The 16,306-nt window shown below is 43.4% G+C and overlaps 1 protein-coding gene across 1 annotated transcript in view; it reads left to right on the top strand.

The window, feature by feature from the left end:
* The first annotated feature begins 13,025 nt into the window (after positions 1–13,025).
* The window catches only part of CUL3 (cullin 3), a 56,890-nt gene continuing 53,609 nt past the window's right edge, over positions 13,026–16,306 (top strand). Inside the window, exon 1 of the mRNA XM_056849375.1 lies at positions 13,026–13,155. Coding sequence (XP_056705353.1) covers positions 13,090–13,155 — 66 coding nt within the window. The 5' untranslated portion in view covers positions 13,026–13,089. The remainder of the gene's footprint in view (positions 13,156–16,306) is intronic.

Here is a 16,306-nt window from a genome sequence, read left to right on the forward strand (position 1 = left end):
CACTCCACCCTTGACATATCCATAATGCTGGCCAATTCTATGCCAATGTCAGATTTACAGTGATCTGGTGTTGACGAGGGTTGTCAACCTCAAGGTGGGACCTGGAGATCCCCTGGAATTGCAGTTTTCAGGTGACAAAAGTCAGTTCTCCTGGAGACAATGGCTGCTTGGGAGGACGGATTGTACAGCATTATACCTTCCCCTCCCCGAACCCCACCCTCTCCAGGCTCCACCCCCAAATCTCCAGGAATTTCCCAACCTAGAGTTGTCAACCCTAGTGTTTACATATCTCCAAAAAAGCTAGCATACCTTTGAGATCCTAGTATATCTAGCTATTAAACTGGCATAGGGTTCAGCTGGTATCCTAAACCCTTTCAAAACAGGGATTAAAATTGCTCTATTGGTTATTCAAAGTGATTTGCATTTCATGTAGCCCTATTATATGCTATTTCCTGCAAATAGCCTTTCTGTTCATGCAGACTTCTAATTAACCATATATTCTGGATAGTCAGATACATGATTAGACCATAGCTCTAATACATTTTCATGTATGGGTGTGTCCCAGAAAAACATTCTTTAACCTAAACATTGTGGTGAGAATCAAATGACAAACGAGTCCTTCAGTGGGACATGATGCTGGGGCACATTAGGATAGCCTGGTTGTTTATATGCAACCACCCTGTCTTGGCAAACTGACCTCTTCCACATGCATTTTGAGCAAAAAAAGATATGTTTTTATAGACATACCTACCATAAGGAACTTTGCAGTCTGCTGGCAAATAACATGGTGGAGTCTGCGATGAGCAGTGATCCAAAAGACTGGACAAGTGTATTAGAGAGATACTCACTCTCTGTTTTCATATTTATACAGGACTTGTGATTACAAACCAAGTTCTTGCCTGCCCCCTCCTGCTTCAAGTCAGGAAGTCACTTTTCTGCCCTTGGTATGCAACCTTCTTCCTCTCAGTTCTATTCATCTTAGATGTTTAGCTACACCATATGCTCAGTATATGAGTCTGTTCCTCAGTTCCAATATTCGGTTCCCCCCCAGAACATGGCCCTTCAAGGCAAAACAGATTGATGGCTGTGTTCTAATTTGGCCCAAGAATGGTATAAGGCTGCTGTAGCTGAACTGAGCGTTCATGCAGTGAGAGAGATGGTAATGAAACAGAAACATCTGTGATAGGAAATCATGGAGGTTAGTATGCTAACACCCAACTCCACCCATGTGTTTCAATGTCACATTGTTTCTCTGGCTAGACTTGTTTCCAAAATGTGTCATGGTATAATGCAATAATTATAGCAACTTTGTAATCTCAAGTGTTTTCTTTCAAGGTATACCAAATGGCAGCAGGCCACCAGGAACTGTTCACAATAAGTTGGACATCTGGCAGAACAAGATCTAGCAGAACAAGATGGAAGATGGTTTTTTTCCAACCTGGCTTGGTTCATCCTGACAGAGTGAGTCAATGAAACAAGGACAAGATGTGCCAATAAAAATGATGAGCACATGTCCAGCATATAATGAGGAAACTTGCACCATCATCCTGTACCTGTAAATTCAGAACTAAGCCCCACTGAATTCAATAATCCAAGTACCCATAGCTTTAAGTGTTCTGACTTTTTATAGACAGGATTGTACCTTCATCCACATATGAGAACTCCACATTATAACTTTTTTACCATTAGCATATATCAGGACAATAATGGAACAAGATTTGTTACGTAGTTGCTTTTCTAGGGAACACCTAAAACTTGCAAGAGTAATCTATTTAGCAATTTTTAGCTAACCTTTCTGCAGTAAAGCACACAAGGTGACTAATGTAATATAAAACTACATTTTAATTTCATAAAAATAAAGCCATAAAACACAAGGTGAACTTCTTAGGGAAGAGAGGTCCACTATCAGGGTGACACGGCTGAAAAGTCCTGGTCTCATGTGGCTACCTGCTTTACTTCTTTCAGCACAGGCACATGGAGCAGGGCTCCAGATGAACATGTAAAATCACAGTTATGTTTGTACAAGGGGGGCCTGCAAAGTCTTGCAAGAGGCATTGCACACACACCCCAATTTCCTCTATTCCTTTCCTGAAAGCCCCCATAGCCTCTCTTTTCTTACTTCTTTCACTCCTTTTAGGATTGCTACAAAGCTCAGTTCTGCTGTTAGGGTTGCCAGCTCCAAGTTGGGAAATTCTTAGAGATTTGGGGGTGGAGTCTTGGGAGAGCAAGATTTGGGGAGGGAAGCAACCTTAGCATGGTATAATAGGGTTGCCAGGTCCCTCTTCGCTACCAGCGGGAGGTTTTTGGGGCGGAGCCTGAGGAGGGCAGGGTTTGGGGAAGGACTTCAATGCTGTAGAATCCAATTGCCAAAGCAGCCATTTTCTCCCTGGGAACTGATCTCTATCAGCTGGAGATCAGTTGTAATAGCAGGAGATCTCCAGCTGCTACCTGGATTTCTGCATTCGCCTCCGAAAGATTCTTTTAGCGAACCGTTTTGGAGAACACAGATTATTAGAAGAGTAGACAGTTAGTGAGTGATGGTTTACATATAAGTGTACAATTCCTGTCATTTTGATATATATTGTGGTGTAGATTTTTGACACTTTGCACGGTGCAATTATAGTAGTATTTTGCATAAGTTTCATTTAGTGAGAGTTTAATTACTTAGTTTCGAGCTTTAGTGCTGCCTGTTTGATTATTCCTATCCGCTACCTGAAGGTTGGCAACCCTATGGTATAATGACATAGAGTCCACCCTCCAAAGCATCCATTTTCTTCATGGGAACTGATCTCTGTCACCTAGTGAAGTTGAAATTCCAGGAGATCTCCAGGCCACAGCTGGAGGTTGCTAACCCAAACTGAAGATAATTGAGTTGAGGGTGAAGCTACATGAAAATTGTAATTCACCCTAGACACTGTAATGGATCACTGCATGATCTGTTGAGAAGGAGAGTTGGTTTTTATATGCCAATTTTCTCTACCTTTCAAGGAGAATCAAACCGGCTTACAATCTCCTTCCCTTCCTTTCCCCACAACAGACACCTTGTGAGGTAAGTGAAGCTGAGAGAGTTCGAAGAGAACTATGACTAGCCCAAGGTCACGCAGATGGCTTCATGTATAGGAGTGGGGATTGGGGAAACCAACCCGGTTCACCAGATTAGAGACCACTGCTCGTGTGGAGGAATGGGGAATCAAACCAGGATCTCCAGGTTAGAGACCACTGCTCTTAATCACAACTACATTAGCTCTCTAAGTCCAGACTAAGGAAGACTGACCAAAAGGTGCTTGAGAAATGTACTAAAAAAACAAATGAATTCATTAGGGGTGCTTAATATAAGTAGTTCATATACGCCCTTAGACTCGAACAAGTAGCAGGAAGTCAGGCTTTGAATAAGATATGTATAATGGCCAGACTTGGTTCACAAACAAGTAAGTATGCACTTCAGCCAAATGAATGTTTTCATCGGTCATGACCTATGAATGGCAGATACGCATCCAGTTTTGCAAGCTTGAAGTCCACTTTTTCATGCAAAACCATACATTCTAGTGGTTAGAGTACTGGACTAGGATCTGGAAGATCCACATTTGAATCTTCACTCTGCCACAGAAGCTCGCCAGGTAACCTTAGGCTAGCCAGCCTCTCTGAACCTCACCTACCTCACACTGAGTCAATGTGTGAAGAAAAATGGAAGACAAAAGAATAGGGCTGCCAACCTCCAGGTGGTGGCTGGAGATCTCCTGCTATTATAACTGTTCTCCAGCTGATAGAAATAAGTTCATCTAGAGAAAATGGCCACTTTGGCAATTGGACTTTATGGCATTGAAGTCCCTCCCCTTTTCAAACCCTGCCCTCCTCAGGCTCCATCCCAAAATCTCCAGGTATTTCCCAGCCCGGAGCTGGCAACCCTAGTGGAGAATGATGTTGAAAGCCATGTTGAAGGTGAGAGAAAACAGACTCCAGGCATTTTCAATCTGCATGAATTCATCACACAGAACATTATATTTAAATTGTATATGTCATAGAATCATAGAGTTGGAAGGGACCACCAGGGTCATCTAGTCCAATCCCCGGCACAATGCAGGAAATTCCGAACTACCTCCCCCCACCCTAAGTCAACTCTTCTCATACTAAAGACAGCCTCTAGGCAGTTAGCTACATTGGCCTTGACTGCAGGGAATAAGAACGTGCTGCTCAGAAATTACCATTAGAAAAACATATTTTTGTTGATTTAATGTGTTGTTCTTTTCAAAGATTTTGAAATATTCTTAGCTTTTTATTTGTTTCTGTCTCCATTAACATGCAAAACACACACACACACACATACACACACACATAGCAAAACCAGGAGTCTCCAGCCTTTTTGACCCTGCGGGCACATCTGGGCACACCACAGGAGGCAGCCACAAAATGTTTGCAACAGCTTAATTTCAGTAACACAATGTAGATCCTTGTGCTGTGGAGACTGTCACTGCCAAAACCATCACCATCAGCATTTATTATGATCAAAAAATCTGCATAGCCAATCAAATCTCCAATAGTCAATCAGAAGCCTTGCTAGGGTTGCCAAGTGCCAGGTGATGGCGGGCAAACCCTGCCAATCCACCTGGCTGCCCGTCGACCAGGTGAGGGTCGGTGGGCAACACGTGCATGAATGCCTGCCACCAGGCCTATCGCGGAAGCCAGCGGGTTATCAGTTGATCCAAAACACTTCACCAGACTCCAGCTATTATAAAAGTGCTTAGTTTATTTTCAGTGTATAAAACAACCCTCACTCCCGACAATAGCTTCCCGACCACCAATACATCCAGCATATACTCCAACACTGAGCTTTACATTCTACTTACTTATATACATTTCTACCTCCAGATATCTATCAGGCCACCTGCTGTTAACACCCACAGAGTTACATCATCCTACTGGCCATATCTGGTTTACTCCAGTTCATACTGCTGCTTCCAGGCTCTTGCAGCCTCTTGCATCAGCCCAGATCCTGCTGATCTGACAGGTATTTGACAGCTCTTACTGACCAGCTGTCTGTCACAATATTATGACATGCTTGTGTTTCTGACAACACGTGCATACGCGCCTGACACCGGGCCATGTCACTTCCGGTTGTAAAACGGAAGCTCCTCATCACAAGTTTGAGTGGCAAAAGGCCCCTTGCGATGCGGCACTTCCGGGTGTAAACACATTGCAAGAGGCCTTTTACCACTCAAACTGGGTAAAGTCCCCTTACAATGCAGCACTTCTGGTTGTAAACCGGAAGTGATGCAATCGCATCGGCACAGCCGCATGCGTGATCTTTCCCTACCTATCCCTCAAAAACCTCCCACCAGAGGGGGGACCTGGCAACCCTAAGCCTTGCTGAGCAAAAGCCCTATCTGACCCAACCCACTTCCTGAAAACACTTGCTGGGTGCCAGAAAAGGTGTTGGTGGGCACCAAGGCACCCACAGGCACCACGTTGAGGACCTCTGCACTAAATAAACACTTTTATTATAAGACTTACCATTCAATTTTTTGGAACAAAGAAAAACTGCAGTGTAACAAATTGAAATTGAAAGCTTATATTAGTTGTTAATAGGATAGCCAGCTGCCTGGAGAAAAAAAAAGTCCTATCCCTTTAACAGAGGCATCATAGGATTTTATTTACCAGATGATGTTATTTATATCCATGCCATAAAAAGTTTCAGCAGCCCATTAAAGGAACAGGATTCCTCCCTCTCCTCCAAGCAGTAGGCTATCCTAGTTGTTAAACCCTTTCTACAATCCCGTTTTCATTGAAAAATTTTCATTGAAAAATTTGCATTTTTAAAACATGGATTCTTGGTACCTATGGCTGTATTCAGATGTTGTGATAAGTCATTAGGGTCTGCCCAATAAACAAAAGTAACAAATCCTGGTTTGTACACAGACCTGATTTGAACATCGGAGTTTGTTTCATTTCTTTTGTTTTCATTATTAATTTCAAAAAATGCTGTTTCCTAAGGTTTCATCAAGCCATAAGCCATGGTTTATTGTTATCTGTGCATATGTTTCAAACTTCATACTAACCCAAAGCATATGATATTCTGGCAGGTGATATACATAGCAAGATGTTCCTCAGCTGTTTCATAATATTGCACTCCCACACAAAAAGTCCCCAACTCCCTATTGACAGAAAGCCAACATCTACATCATGGGTTAGGCGGCAATCCCGGGAGGAAGGCTTATAGAATAAAATGGAACCTGTTTCTGAGTAGGCTCTCTTTGTCTTGCTCTCTTTAAACACATTTGCCAGAGCCTTCTCTCAGTATTTCCAAGCCCTGCAATCCCATTCTTCCAATATCTGAAGGATCAATGCAGTTGACTTTAATACATTTTCACATTACAAAACCCTTTTACAATTTGAAGCCTCTATGTAAATTTCAGTAAGTAAATTAGCTCTCCCCATGTGTCACCAATTTAAACCTGACAACCTATTAACACCTCATTTGCTTTACACCTATACCACCCTTCCCTGGATTGGCACACAGAAACAAATTATTGCCTTATCCTTAGTATAAAAATGTTCTGTCAAGCAAAAAAACACAAAAAACAACCCAAAAACACAGAAGTACAGGTATTTTGGTTAGGACTGATATGTGGTTTCCATATTTTATTGTTGAAATTTGATGTTATATGATATAAATCAATATTGTTGAAATTTGATGTTATATGATATAAATCAATAAGCAAGCTGGACATCTGTGAGGAAGTGAATATTCTAAGTCAGGAAATGGAGAAATCTTCAGGAAACATTTTTAAATCAATTTTTACTCTGATGAGGCCTCAAAGCTAAAACAGCCCTGGAAAGAGCCCTATCTCCTACCTCTGCCTTTTAATGACAAAGGCAATACTGTTTGGTTGCTTAGCAATGGCCACTGAGAGCATTTGTTTCTTAAAGATACAGGTGCTGATCCTATGGGGAGTTAACCTGTAAGGAAGATGCATTATTAAGGCCAGTTCCTTCGAGGGAGAAAAGCTGCTCTAAGTGGGTCTACTCAGAAGTAATCCCCATTTTATTCAACAGAGCTTACTCCCAGGAAAGTGTGTTTAGGATTGCAATCTAAGTATTGGGGTTTTCTAGATGAAGAAAATGCCTTTTTGAATAGGAGAAGTACTTGGAAACTTAACTTGTACTGTAAAAGGGTGCAATTCTCATTCCAACCTTCTTGCCATTCCTCAGATTTTTACAGAAGAGTTTATTAACCTAATAAACTCATACAAAAAAAAATGCAACCCTGCACCTAATGATGCATGTTTAAACCCATTAATTTAAATAAAATTAGATTTAATGGAGAGTCAGTGTGGTGCGGTGGTTGGAGTTTTCGACTAGGAGCTGGGACACTCAGGTTCAATAGCCAGTGTGCCATAAAGGTTTCCTGGGTGACCTTGGGTTAGCCTCATACTCTCAACCTCACAGGGTTGTTGTGTAGATAAAATTGAGGACAGGACAACCATGTAAGCTGTTTTGGGCCACCATTACAAAGAAAGGTGGGGTATAAATGAAGTAAATAAATAAGACCTGTGGGGGACTTGCAAGGGACATCTCATTTCCCCTTGTATTCCTTCCCCCACTATTTCTTTTTCCCTTCCCCAGCAGCCCCATAGTCTCTTCCCTTTTTCTGCTCCCTTCTCTCCTTTCTACCCACCAGACAACCTTTTACCTGCCCCCCCTTTCAGCTTTCCCTCCTTGTCTCCCTCTGGCAGCCTTTCCCCCCAGGAGTAGTCTGATCGAGTTCCAAAAATTGTATCATGGATGTCAAGTCTGGTGAGCTCACCTATATCAAGGGACATAACAGGGGAGAGAGGCAGGAGTTTGTCCTGAATTGTTTTGTCCTCCCAGTCCTCTTCTACTGACCCCCACGGCTTTTCTTTACAGAAACCAAGGCTTCGAAGGCTCAGCAATGTTGTGGTTGCCAAGCAACTCTCCACTGAGAGCTCAGTAGGCAGTCTTCTTAAAGCTACAGGTTTTGCTTATATTATTTTAGAGAGGGTTGTGTGTGTTAAATTTCAGATTTTTCTGGAAATCTAACATTTCATTCAAGTTTGTAGAGAAACCCCGTCAGTCCCTAGCTCCATTTTGCAGGTCTAGTGATCATATAATTCACGACCTACTTCAGAATTAGATATGGGTTTAGCATCCTTGTTAGGAAGCAAGGCCTATTTAACTAAAGTAGATTTATATTGATCAGTATTTATGATCTCATCTATAATTAAGTGTTTACGGTCATATTTACAAGCCTGAATAACTTGTTATACAAATGCGCTGTAGGCTGACAGTTTTTTTATGGAGGCAAACAAATGTAGTCTTACAACCCAGCCACATGACTTTGAGTGCAATCCTGAAGGGGGGTAGATCTGTGGCGGCTGGGAGAGGCGTAGCTGTGCCGCTTCCTCAGAGGCTTCCCGGCCACTGTGGAGACCAAAAAAAGCATTTTTAAAATAAAAAAGGACAAAAGGGGGGGAATGCCCCATTGAAAACCGCGAGGCTGCACCACCAAAAAGGTGTCGTAGCTCTGCCTCTGCTCAAGGGGGCATTCCCTGGGCCAAAGCAAGCCGTTTGCATGGCTGTGCTGGCAGCGAAGGCCGGCAGTGCCCAGACACCGGCATGTTTGCCCCTGAGCTGGCGTAGATGCCACCTTATTCCATGATAAGGTGGCACCTACACCAGAGTGGAGTCACGCCGGCTCCAAAGGAGCTTTGCACCCCTCCTTCAGGAATGGGCTGCCCATTCCAAATGCTGTGAATGCCTCATGTTCATGATAACAGATTCATATCTTTTAAAGTATCTAAAATACCTCCATAACATTAGGAGTGGTGGACTCTAATCTGGAGAGCTGGTTTTCATTCCTCACTCCTCCACATGAGTGGCAGACACTAATCTAGTGAAACGGGTTGGTTTCCCCACTCCTACACATAAAGCCAACTGGGTGACCTTGAACTAGTCACAGCTCTCTTAGAGCTCTCAGTCCCACCTACCTCACAGGGTGTCTTTTGTGGGTAGGGGAAGGGAAGGTGATTGTAAGCCGGTTTTATCTTCTTTAAGTGGTAGAGAAAGTTTGCATATAAAAACCAACTCTTCTTCTTCTAGAAGAAAAATACATAAGTAGAAAATCTGAAGATGAAATGTATGTGGGATTGTTGTTTGACTAATTACTGAACTGTCTAAGAGTACCATCCTCAGTATAGTTACACCCTTCTAAATCCATTGAAGTCAATGAGCTTAAAGGGTGTAACTCTGCTTAGAATGTCAGACTTTCAAGATTGTAATTGCAACTGCAAGGGATGAAAACTTTAAAAATATATATTTTTTAAATCAAGCACATCTCCTTCCTTCCCTTGGCTGTTTTCTCTATTATCAAAATGAACATGGCAAACTGATGATGAAGGTTTTTAGTCTGGCTTGCTTACATATTTAGTTAGGTGCAAAGTGCCATCTGTAAAACATCTTATACCAGTTTTCTCTTATTGTTTGGGAACTCGTAAATTTTATGTCTTGTTGCCACATTTTTTCCCAAGTTTGCAAAGGTACCATTTCACCAAAGTTCTGCATCCATTTCACCATACAAACTTTTATTTGTTCTGAGGCTGTTTCTAATGCCAATAGCATTTTGTAAATTTTAGATAGTAAATGATCCTGAGTTTTGCTTATTATGGATTCAAATTCAGTTGGCTTTCTTGGTTTCCCCTTCTGAAGATATTCAGTTTTTAGTGCGTGAGTTATTTGCATATATGGAAACCAAGATATTTTGATATTATCAGCAGTTAAGTCTTGAAAGGTCTTAATGTTGCCTTGCTTGTTAATTAGATCTTTATAAGTCAAAAATCAAATTTCTGCCTGGTTTTCCAGTCCCAGTATGCCTCTGTGGGGGACATCATCTCTGGAAGAGATGGACTGACAATTTCTTTTAATTCTTGCCATTTTCTGAATAACTGGAACGTCAGGTTTTCTTGAGCCTTGTCTTTTGGAATTATTATTTTCTCCACAACCAATGATGAAATCCCCCATCTAAACATGATTTCTCAAGTCTTATCGACCGGTCTTCTGGTTTTTTGTATCCATTCCGTGATTGCAACTAGAGCTGCTGCTTGATAAATTTTCAGGTTTGGTACTGCGAGTCCACCTCTCTTCTTTTCATCTTAAAGCACCGAGAATCTTATTCTTGTTTTTTTTTCCCATTGGGGAGCCCAATTTCAGTTATGGAAACTGAGAGACTGTGTCTCCAATCTGATCTGGAGCTGCTTGTGTGTGTAGTTTGCCTTTTGCAGATGGCCAAAGAACTGTGATCTTCACTGTATCTGTTTTGACCCACAGTATCACTACTCAGGACGGAATGTTGTGCCTCTAAGTGCCAAATTACACATCTGTGTTTTTAAAGATCTAGGTCTGGAGGGAATGGCTTTTTAAAAATAAGAGAGAGCCCAAATGGGCTCAAAACATCATTGGATGTAGAGGAAGGGCTCTTGCATCCCCCCAAAAGACATTTGTTTTCCTATTTTTGCAGCTCCGCATGGACAGAATACTCCTCTTGGAGCAGAAAAGACAGGGGAAGAACTCCCCCAACACTGTTTTAGCATGGGAAAACATCTGGTGGGGGAGTAGGAGCCCTTCCTCCACCTAAGATGGTGTTTCCGGCCCATTTGGGCTCTCCTTTATTTTTTAAAAAGCGATTCCCTGCAGTTGTGTAGTGCCTGGTTCCAACTCTCACAAAAATCCCGTGTAGCTTTGTCCTAAGAATGTTGCTCCTACTGATAGAGGTCATGCTGTGAAAGCACAAAGTAGCGGCTCTTCTTTGATACAGACTGAAAACTTTCTGGCTCCTGTATGTTTACATTCTTGACAGGAGTCCAGAACTTTTGGAAAGGTGTGCTCACAATCGGGTAGCAAATTTTGTTATTTATAAAGTGTCCTTCCTTATTACAGTTACAGTCATTTGTGTGACCTGTACCTAGCTGCATGCATCAAGACTAGCAGTTTGAAAACAAATTTAAAAGCTTATCAGTCCTTGCAAGCAGATTCTCTCAAAATGCACAATCAATTGATGCATGATTTACAGCACAATCTTGTGCAGTTATCCAGCTCTAAGCCCATTAATTTCAATGGAGTTAAATTGGAGTAATTGTGCATAACACTGAGCTACTAATGTGCCAGAAATGGTCCCTGGGAAATTACAGGTTCATTAACATAAAGAAATCTCACCGCCTGATGATGCTGGGTTTTCTCCCATTGCTTTGTCATGTGGGGGTTTGTATTGACACAATCATGCTTAATAGTAGCTATACTTCCAATCCTTTCTCACCCAAGGGCCAACCACTTTCTGATCTAGCTCACAGGGTTGTTGTGAGGTTTATGTATGTATGTAAAGTTCCGTCAAGTCGCAGCCGACTTATGGCAACCCCTTCTGGGGGCTTTTCATGGCAAGAGTCTAACAGAGGTGGTTTGCCAGTTCCTTCCTCTGCACAGCAACCCTGGACTTCCTTGGTGGTCTCCCATCCAAATACTAATCAGGGCCGACCCTGCTTAGCTTCTGAGATCTGACGAGATCAGGCTCGCCTGGGCCATCCAGGTCAGGGCTTGTGAGGTTTAAATGGAAATAATAGAACCATGTCTCCAGTCCATTAAAGAAGGGGGAGGGAGTAAAATTGTGCTAGATGTTTACCACTGTAAACTTTCAAAGGTATCAGTTTACAGCAGTGGTTCCCAACCTTTTTTTGACCAGGGACCACTAGGACTTTTTTGTTCGGTGCAGGGACCCCAAGGGTCAAAATAAAAATTCTGAGAATTTGAAAATAAACTTTAATCTTAACTGTTAAACATTAAACTTAGAATAATATTTGAATATATATTTTTATAATAGAGAGCTTTTAATTGAAAATATTAATTTATTATGGGTTTATAACTTTGTTTTGCGGACCGTAATTTAGTTCTTATGGACCCCCGGTTGGGAACCAGTGGTTTACAGTAAGCTCCAGTTGTTAACTAAATGTTCTTAACTTCTGTTGACACCCAAAGTACATTTTCAGTGCAGGCCAACACCTCCGAAGTTGGCCTTGAACAGAAAAGGGTTTGTTTATTCATTCCATAAATACATACCCAATGGGGACCCATTCTCCCTGCCTCCATTTTATCCTCACAACCACCCGTGAGACAGGTTAGGCGGAATCTCCAAGGGGCTCAAGGTAACCACGGAAACTTCCGGGTCTCCCTCCTAACCCCAGCTGTCGACCAAACCACTAACAGATCGACTCTCCTATTCTTCAAGTTCCACACGACCTGCGGCTCAAAAGGCCTCCGACGGGCAGCGTTCAACCAGCTTGCGTGTCGCTATTATCCTGACCCACCGCCCACGCGTAGACATGCGCGCATCCGGACGCGCGTTAGCCCGACGCGAGCTCGACTCCAACCGAACGCCGCGCGGCACGGCGACGAACTAGCCCCTCCCCCGCCCTTCGATCACGTGTCCACAAACCTCTCCCCTTCGCCTCCGCCTCCTTTCTCTTAAGCCAACAGCTCGCTCGCTCGCTCTCCCCCTCCCCCCTCCTTTGGGGAGGTCCAACTGAAAGAAAGAAAACAGTCCTTCCCTTCCGCCCGCCCACCTACCCACCCCTGTCGTCTCTGCTTGGGGGGCTCTCGCGAGATTTGCCGGCCCGCCCCCCCTTCCCTCCCGCGCTTCCACTCGACTCCCCCTCACCCCTCCTCCCTGCCGGCTGCGCTCCTCCCCTTTCCTCTTCCCTCCCCCCTCCCTCTCTCTCGCGCGCCGCCGCCCCCGCCGGATCTGTCTGTGTCTCTGTGTGAGGGGAGGAGGAAGGGGGGGGGCTGCTCGGCCCTGCGCACTGAGCGATGTTTGGCCGCCATCGCGGCGGCGGCGGAGGAGGAGGCGGAGGAGGCTGAGGGAGCCGCCGCCGAGGAGGCTGAGACGCGAGACTGCCGCCTCCTGGGCCTGCCTCGCCTCTTCGCTCGCCGCCCGGAGTGAAGGTCGCCGCCTAGAGGGGGGGCTTCTCCCCGACCCCTTTCCCTTCCCCCCCTCCCCTCAGGAAGGGGGCTCCTCTCCCTCCGGGCCCGAAGATGTCGAACCTGAGCAAGGGGACGGGCAGCCGGAAGGACACCAAGATGCGGATCCGAGCCTTCCCGGTGAGTGTGAGGGAGGAGGAGGAGGAGGAGGCGACGTCGCGGGCCCGGCCTACAGGAGACGAGGCGAGCCGCCGGCCTCGGCCTGGCCTGGCAAACTGCTGTTCTCTCTCTCTCCTCTCCCCCCCCCCCGACCCTGGCCTGTCACCGAGTCTCTCTCGGGAAGGCGGCTGGCGCACCGACGTTGGGCCGCCATCGAGGGAAGGGGAGGCTGTCACCGCCGGCGAAGACGAGGGGGGAAACTCGGGCTCTTGTCCCGGGGAGGGAAGAGGGAGGCTGGCGGGCCCGCCATCTGCCCTCCCCCCGCAAGCGGGATCTGGCGGGGAGCGAGGCTTCTCCCAGGCCCTTGACAATGGCCGGCGTGCTGCCGCTTCGCTGTTTGTTTTCGTTGGGAAAAGACTTCAGCGGCGCCTGAAAGCCCTTTAAAAGCTGGGGCGGCGGGGGGGGGGGGAATCCCCTAAGGCCGTGTACATGTTGTCTTTCACTCAGCCGACTGGACAAGCTGGCTTGCCTTTGCCGAACTTGTGGGTTTTGTTTTGGGTCCCCAGCGTCAGAAAAACCAAAGTGTAGGGTTTTTACCATCCAAGATCAAACCCCTTATAGCAACAACAGATACTTCTTTTTTTCACATCAGGCCTTGGGTTTAATGCTCGCTATGGCATTAGTTGTCATTTGGGAGGAATTTTCCTGATTATTTATGTTTTAAATTGCCTGGTGTCTCTCCTAACAGTTGATTCAGCTGGAGCCTAAAAGCAAATGGACATAAAGACAATCCTCAGCAGGGTGACTTGTGATATGTTACATTTTTTTCTAGGTATTTTAGTCTGTCATTGATAACCAAAATATTTGACTATATGTATCTCAATGTATATGGCTAAAAGGAGATACCTAGTTGCGCTGTTGGTTTTTAGGCCTCAGCAAAAGTATTTTGTTATGTTTGATTAAGAAAACTAGTGGCATGTAATTATTGCCTTTACAAAGAAACTTGCTACACCTGTTTACATGAATGAACTAACTATCGCTGTCAGCATTTGATCAACCTACAGCTCTATCTTTTAAAGAAAATTTTCATTTTAAACTGAAAAGTGTAAGGTTCTTGACACACAGTCCTAACTGTTTAGTCAGAATTAGCCACATTAAAAAGAGTAATGTTTATTTCCAAGTAAACATTCTTGAGATTCAGCAGATCAGCTGGAGGTTTTCCATAATGTCAATTCATGAAACTCAGCTTCAAAAACACAGTTGCGCTGAAGTAGTTGATTGTGTACTTTCAAGACAGAGGTGTTTCTAAACTAGTGTTAGGAGTCATTGTAGATACTTAGTATTTAAATATACCAGTTTGGTTCATTTTGCAATGCCTAAAAACAGCATTAGTTGTCTGAACAATGGTGACAATCAACAATGACAAAATTGCATGCTGTATCTAAAATGATTTCATTGCAAGCAAAACTTGTAATGAAAGTGTTTTTTAAAAATTTGGTTAATAATTTAATTGCACAAAAAACTTACGCTGAAAATGGTGTTGTTTTTTAAAGTTTGGAGAATGAGACATGCATACCAGATTCTTGTAACTTTCATGAGAATTATACTGTATGAGATAAATCAACTTGGGAGTTGGGATAAACATTTTTCATTCTGTATTTTTTTCTTGCACTTGGGCATGTAAAATGTTAGTGGGTGAAGAATGTTCATACAACCTTCCCAGAACAGAGCATTATTGTTTTTCTTATGAAACTAGTTCTTGCTAGCAGTTGTCATAATGATTTCCCTTTTAATATGATTTAAGAAATAAATGAATAGGTGATTAGAATTCTTCAGATATAATTCCTTAGAGGTGAGAATACATACAGAGAGTGTAAGGTGAGGATCACCAAAATAGCCATTGTAAGCTATGGGCTGTCTTCTGTGGAAAGCTGTTGCTCCTTACTCTTCTGAAGAATTGTGGCTACAGTTTTACATACATGTTGTCGAAAACAGTGTCACCATCTGCCAAGGTTGGCTACTTTCAGGCCACATCTGACTGTAGTACAGTTCACTCCATTAATTCCAAATGTTTGGAAACATGAATGCTTATGCCAAAAGCTGCATGCTGATATGGTTGCTGACCTTGCAAGTGACACTTTGAACAGAAAGAGGCCTTTTTTTGTCGTGTTTGAGGTGCTTTACATTCTTAGGGGTTGACCCAACTTCTCAGAGAATATCATGGTGGTGCACTTTAGCCCCCAGGCCATTTAATTGCGGAAGTTCTGTACCCTGGATTGAAGAAGTTGCCAGTAGTGGTTGGTTGAACTGTGTATATCAACAGTGACTTGTTGAACAAGAGCAACACTGAAAAATCAAGACAAATGTTGTAGTGACATATAGATGCTGTAGATATTCACAGTTCAGAAGTGACCCACAAGTATAATTAACCAGTGATCTACACTTGCTGCATTGCAAAGATGTATATGCAGTTTATTGGACTATAAACTAGTACAAGGCCCATGCTGAAATTTGACTTTTTAAAACTTACTAATTTCTCAAGTGCTTTCTATCTGGCTTCATCATCAGTAAGGCTCACAGCTCACTGGCTGAAATGCAGTTTTACAAATGAGACCCCAGGATTAACCCTCAGCATCCTCATCTCTAGGATCTAGTTTAAAAAGGTAACAACACTGGGCAGGGACAATTTGAAAACAGTTTTTCACAATATATGAGGTCACTGTACTTGTAGAAATATTAGCATTCTAGATTGTACAATTTGAGTACATGATTAGTATGCCGAATGTAAATATCTGCAAAACAAACGGCCAAATCCTTTGCAGTTAGGAGAGCATAACTGTGAATAGGGTAAATCTGTAAGACGTTGTATTGATTCAGATGTTTAGGTAGAACTAAACCAATGTCTGCTTACAAATTCAGTGCCTATCATAACATCTTAATGCTTGTTATTGGGAGAAGTCATTGGCATGATAGCCTACTGTGGCATTCTGTAGCTTTGACAAGACCTAGGCAGAGACCGTTGCTTTTGCATGCTTCTTGTCTGTTAAAATGCAGTACTACTGTCCTTTAGGATGAAGGTATCTGAGCTTCAGCAAAGCAAGCAGTAGTTGGAGAAACTTAAAAAATCAAGTTATGTTCCTGTGAAGAGTACCGTATTTTTCGCTCCATAAGA

This window comes from Euleptes europaea, chromosome 5 (genome assembly GCF_029931775.1).
Source record: "Euleptes europaea isolate rEulEur1 chromosome 5, rEulEur1.hap1, whole genome shotgun sequence".
Classification (NCBI taxonomy): domain Eukaryota; kingdom Metazoa; phylum Chordata; class Lepidosauria; order Squamata; family Sphaerodactylidae; genus Euleptes; species Euleptes europaea.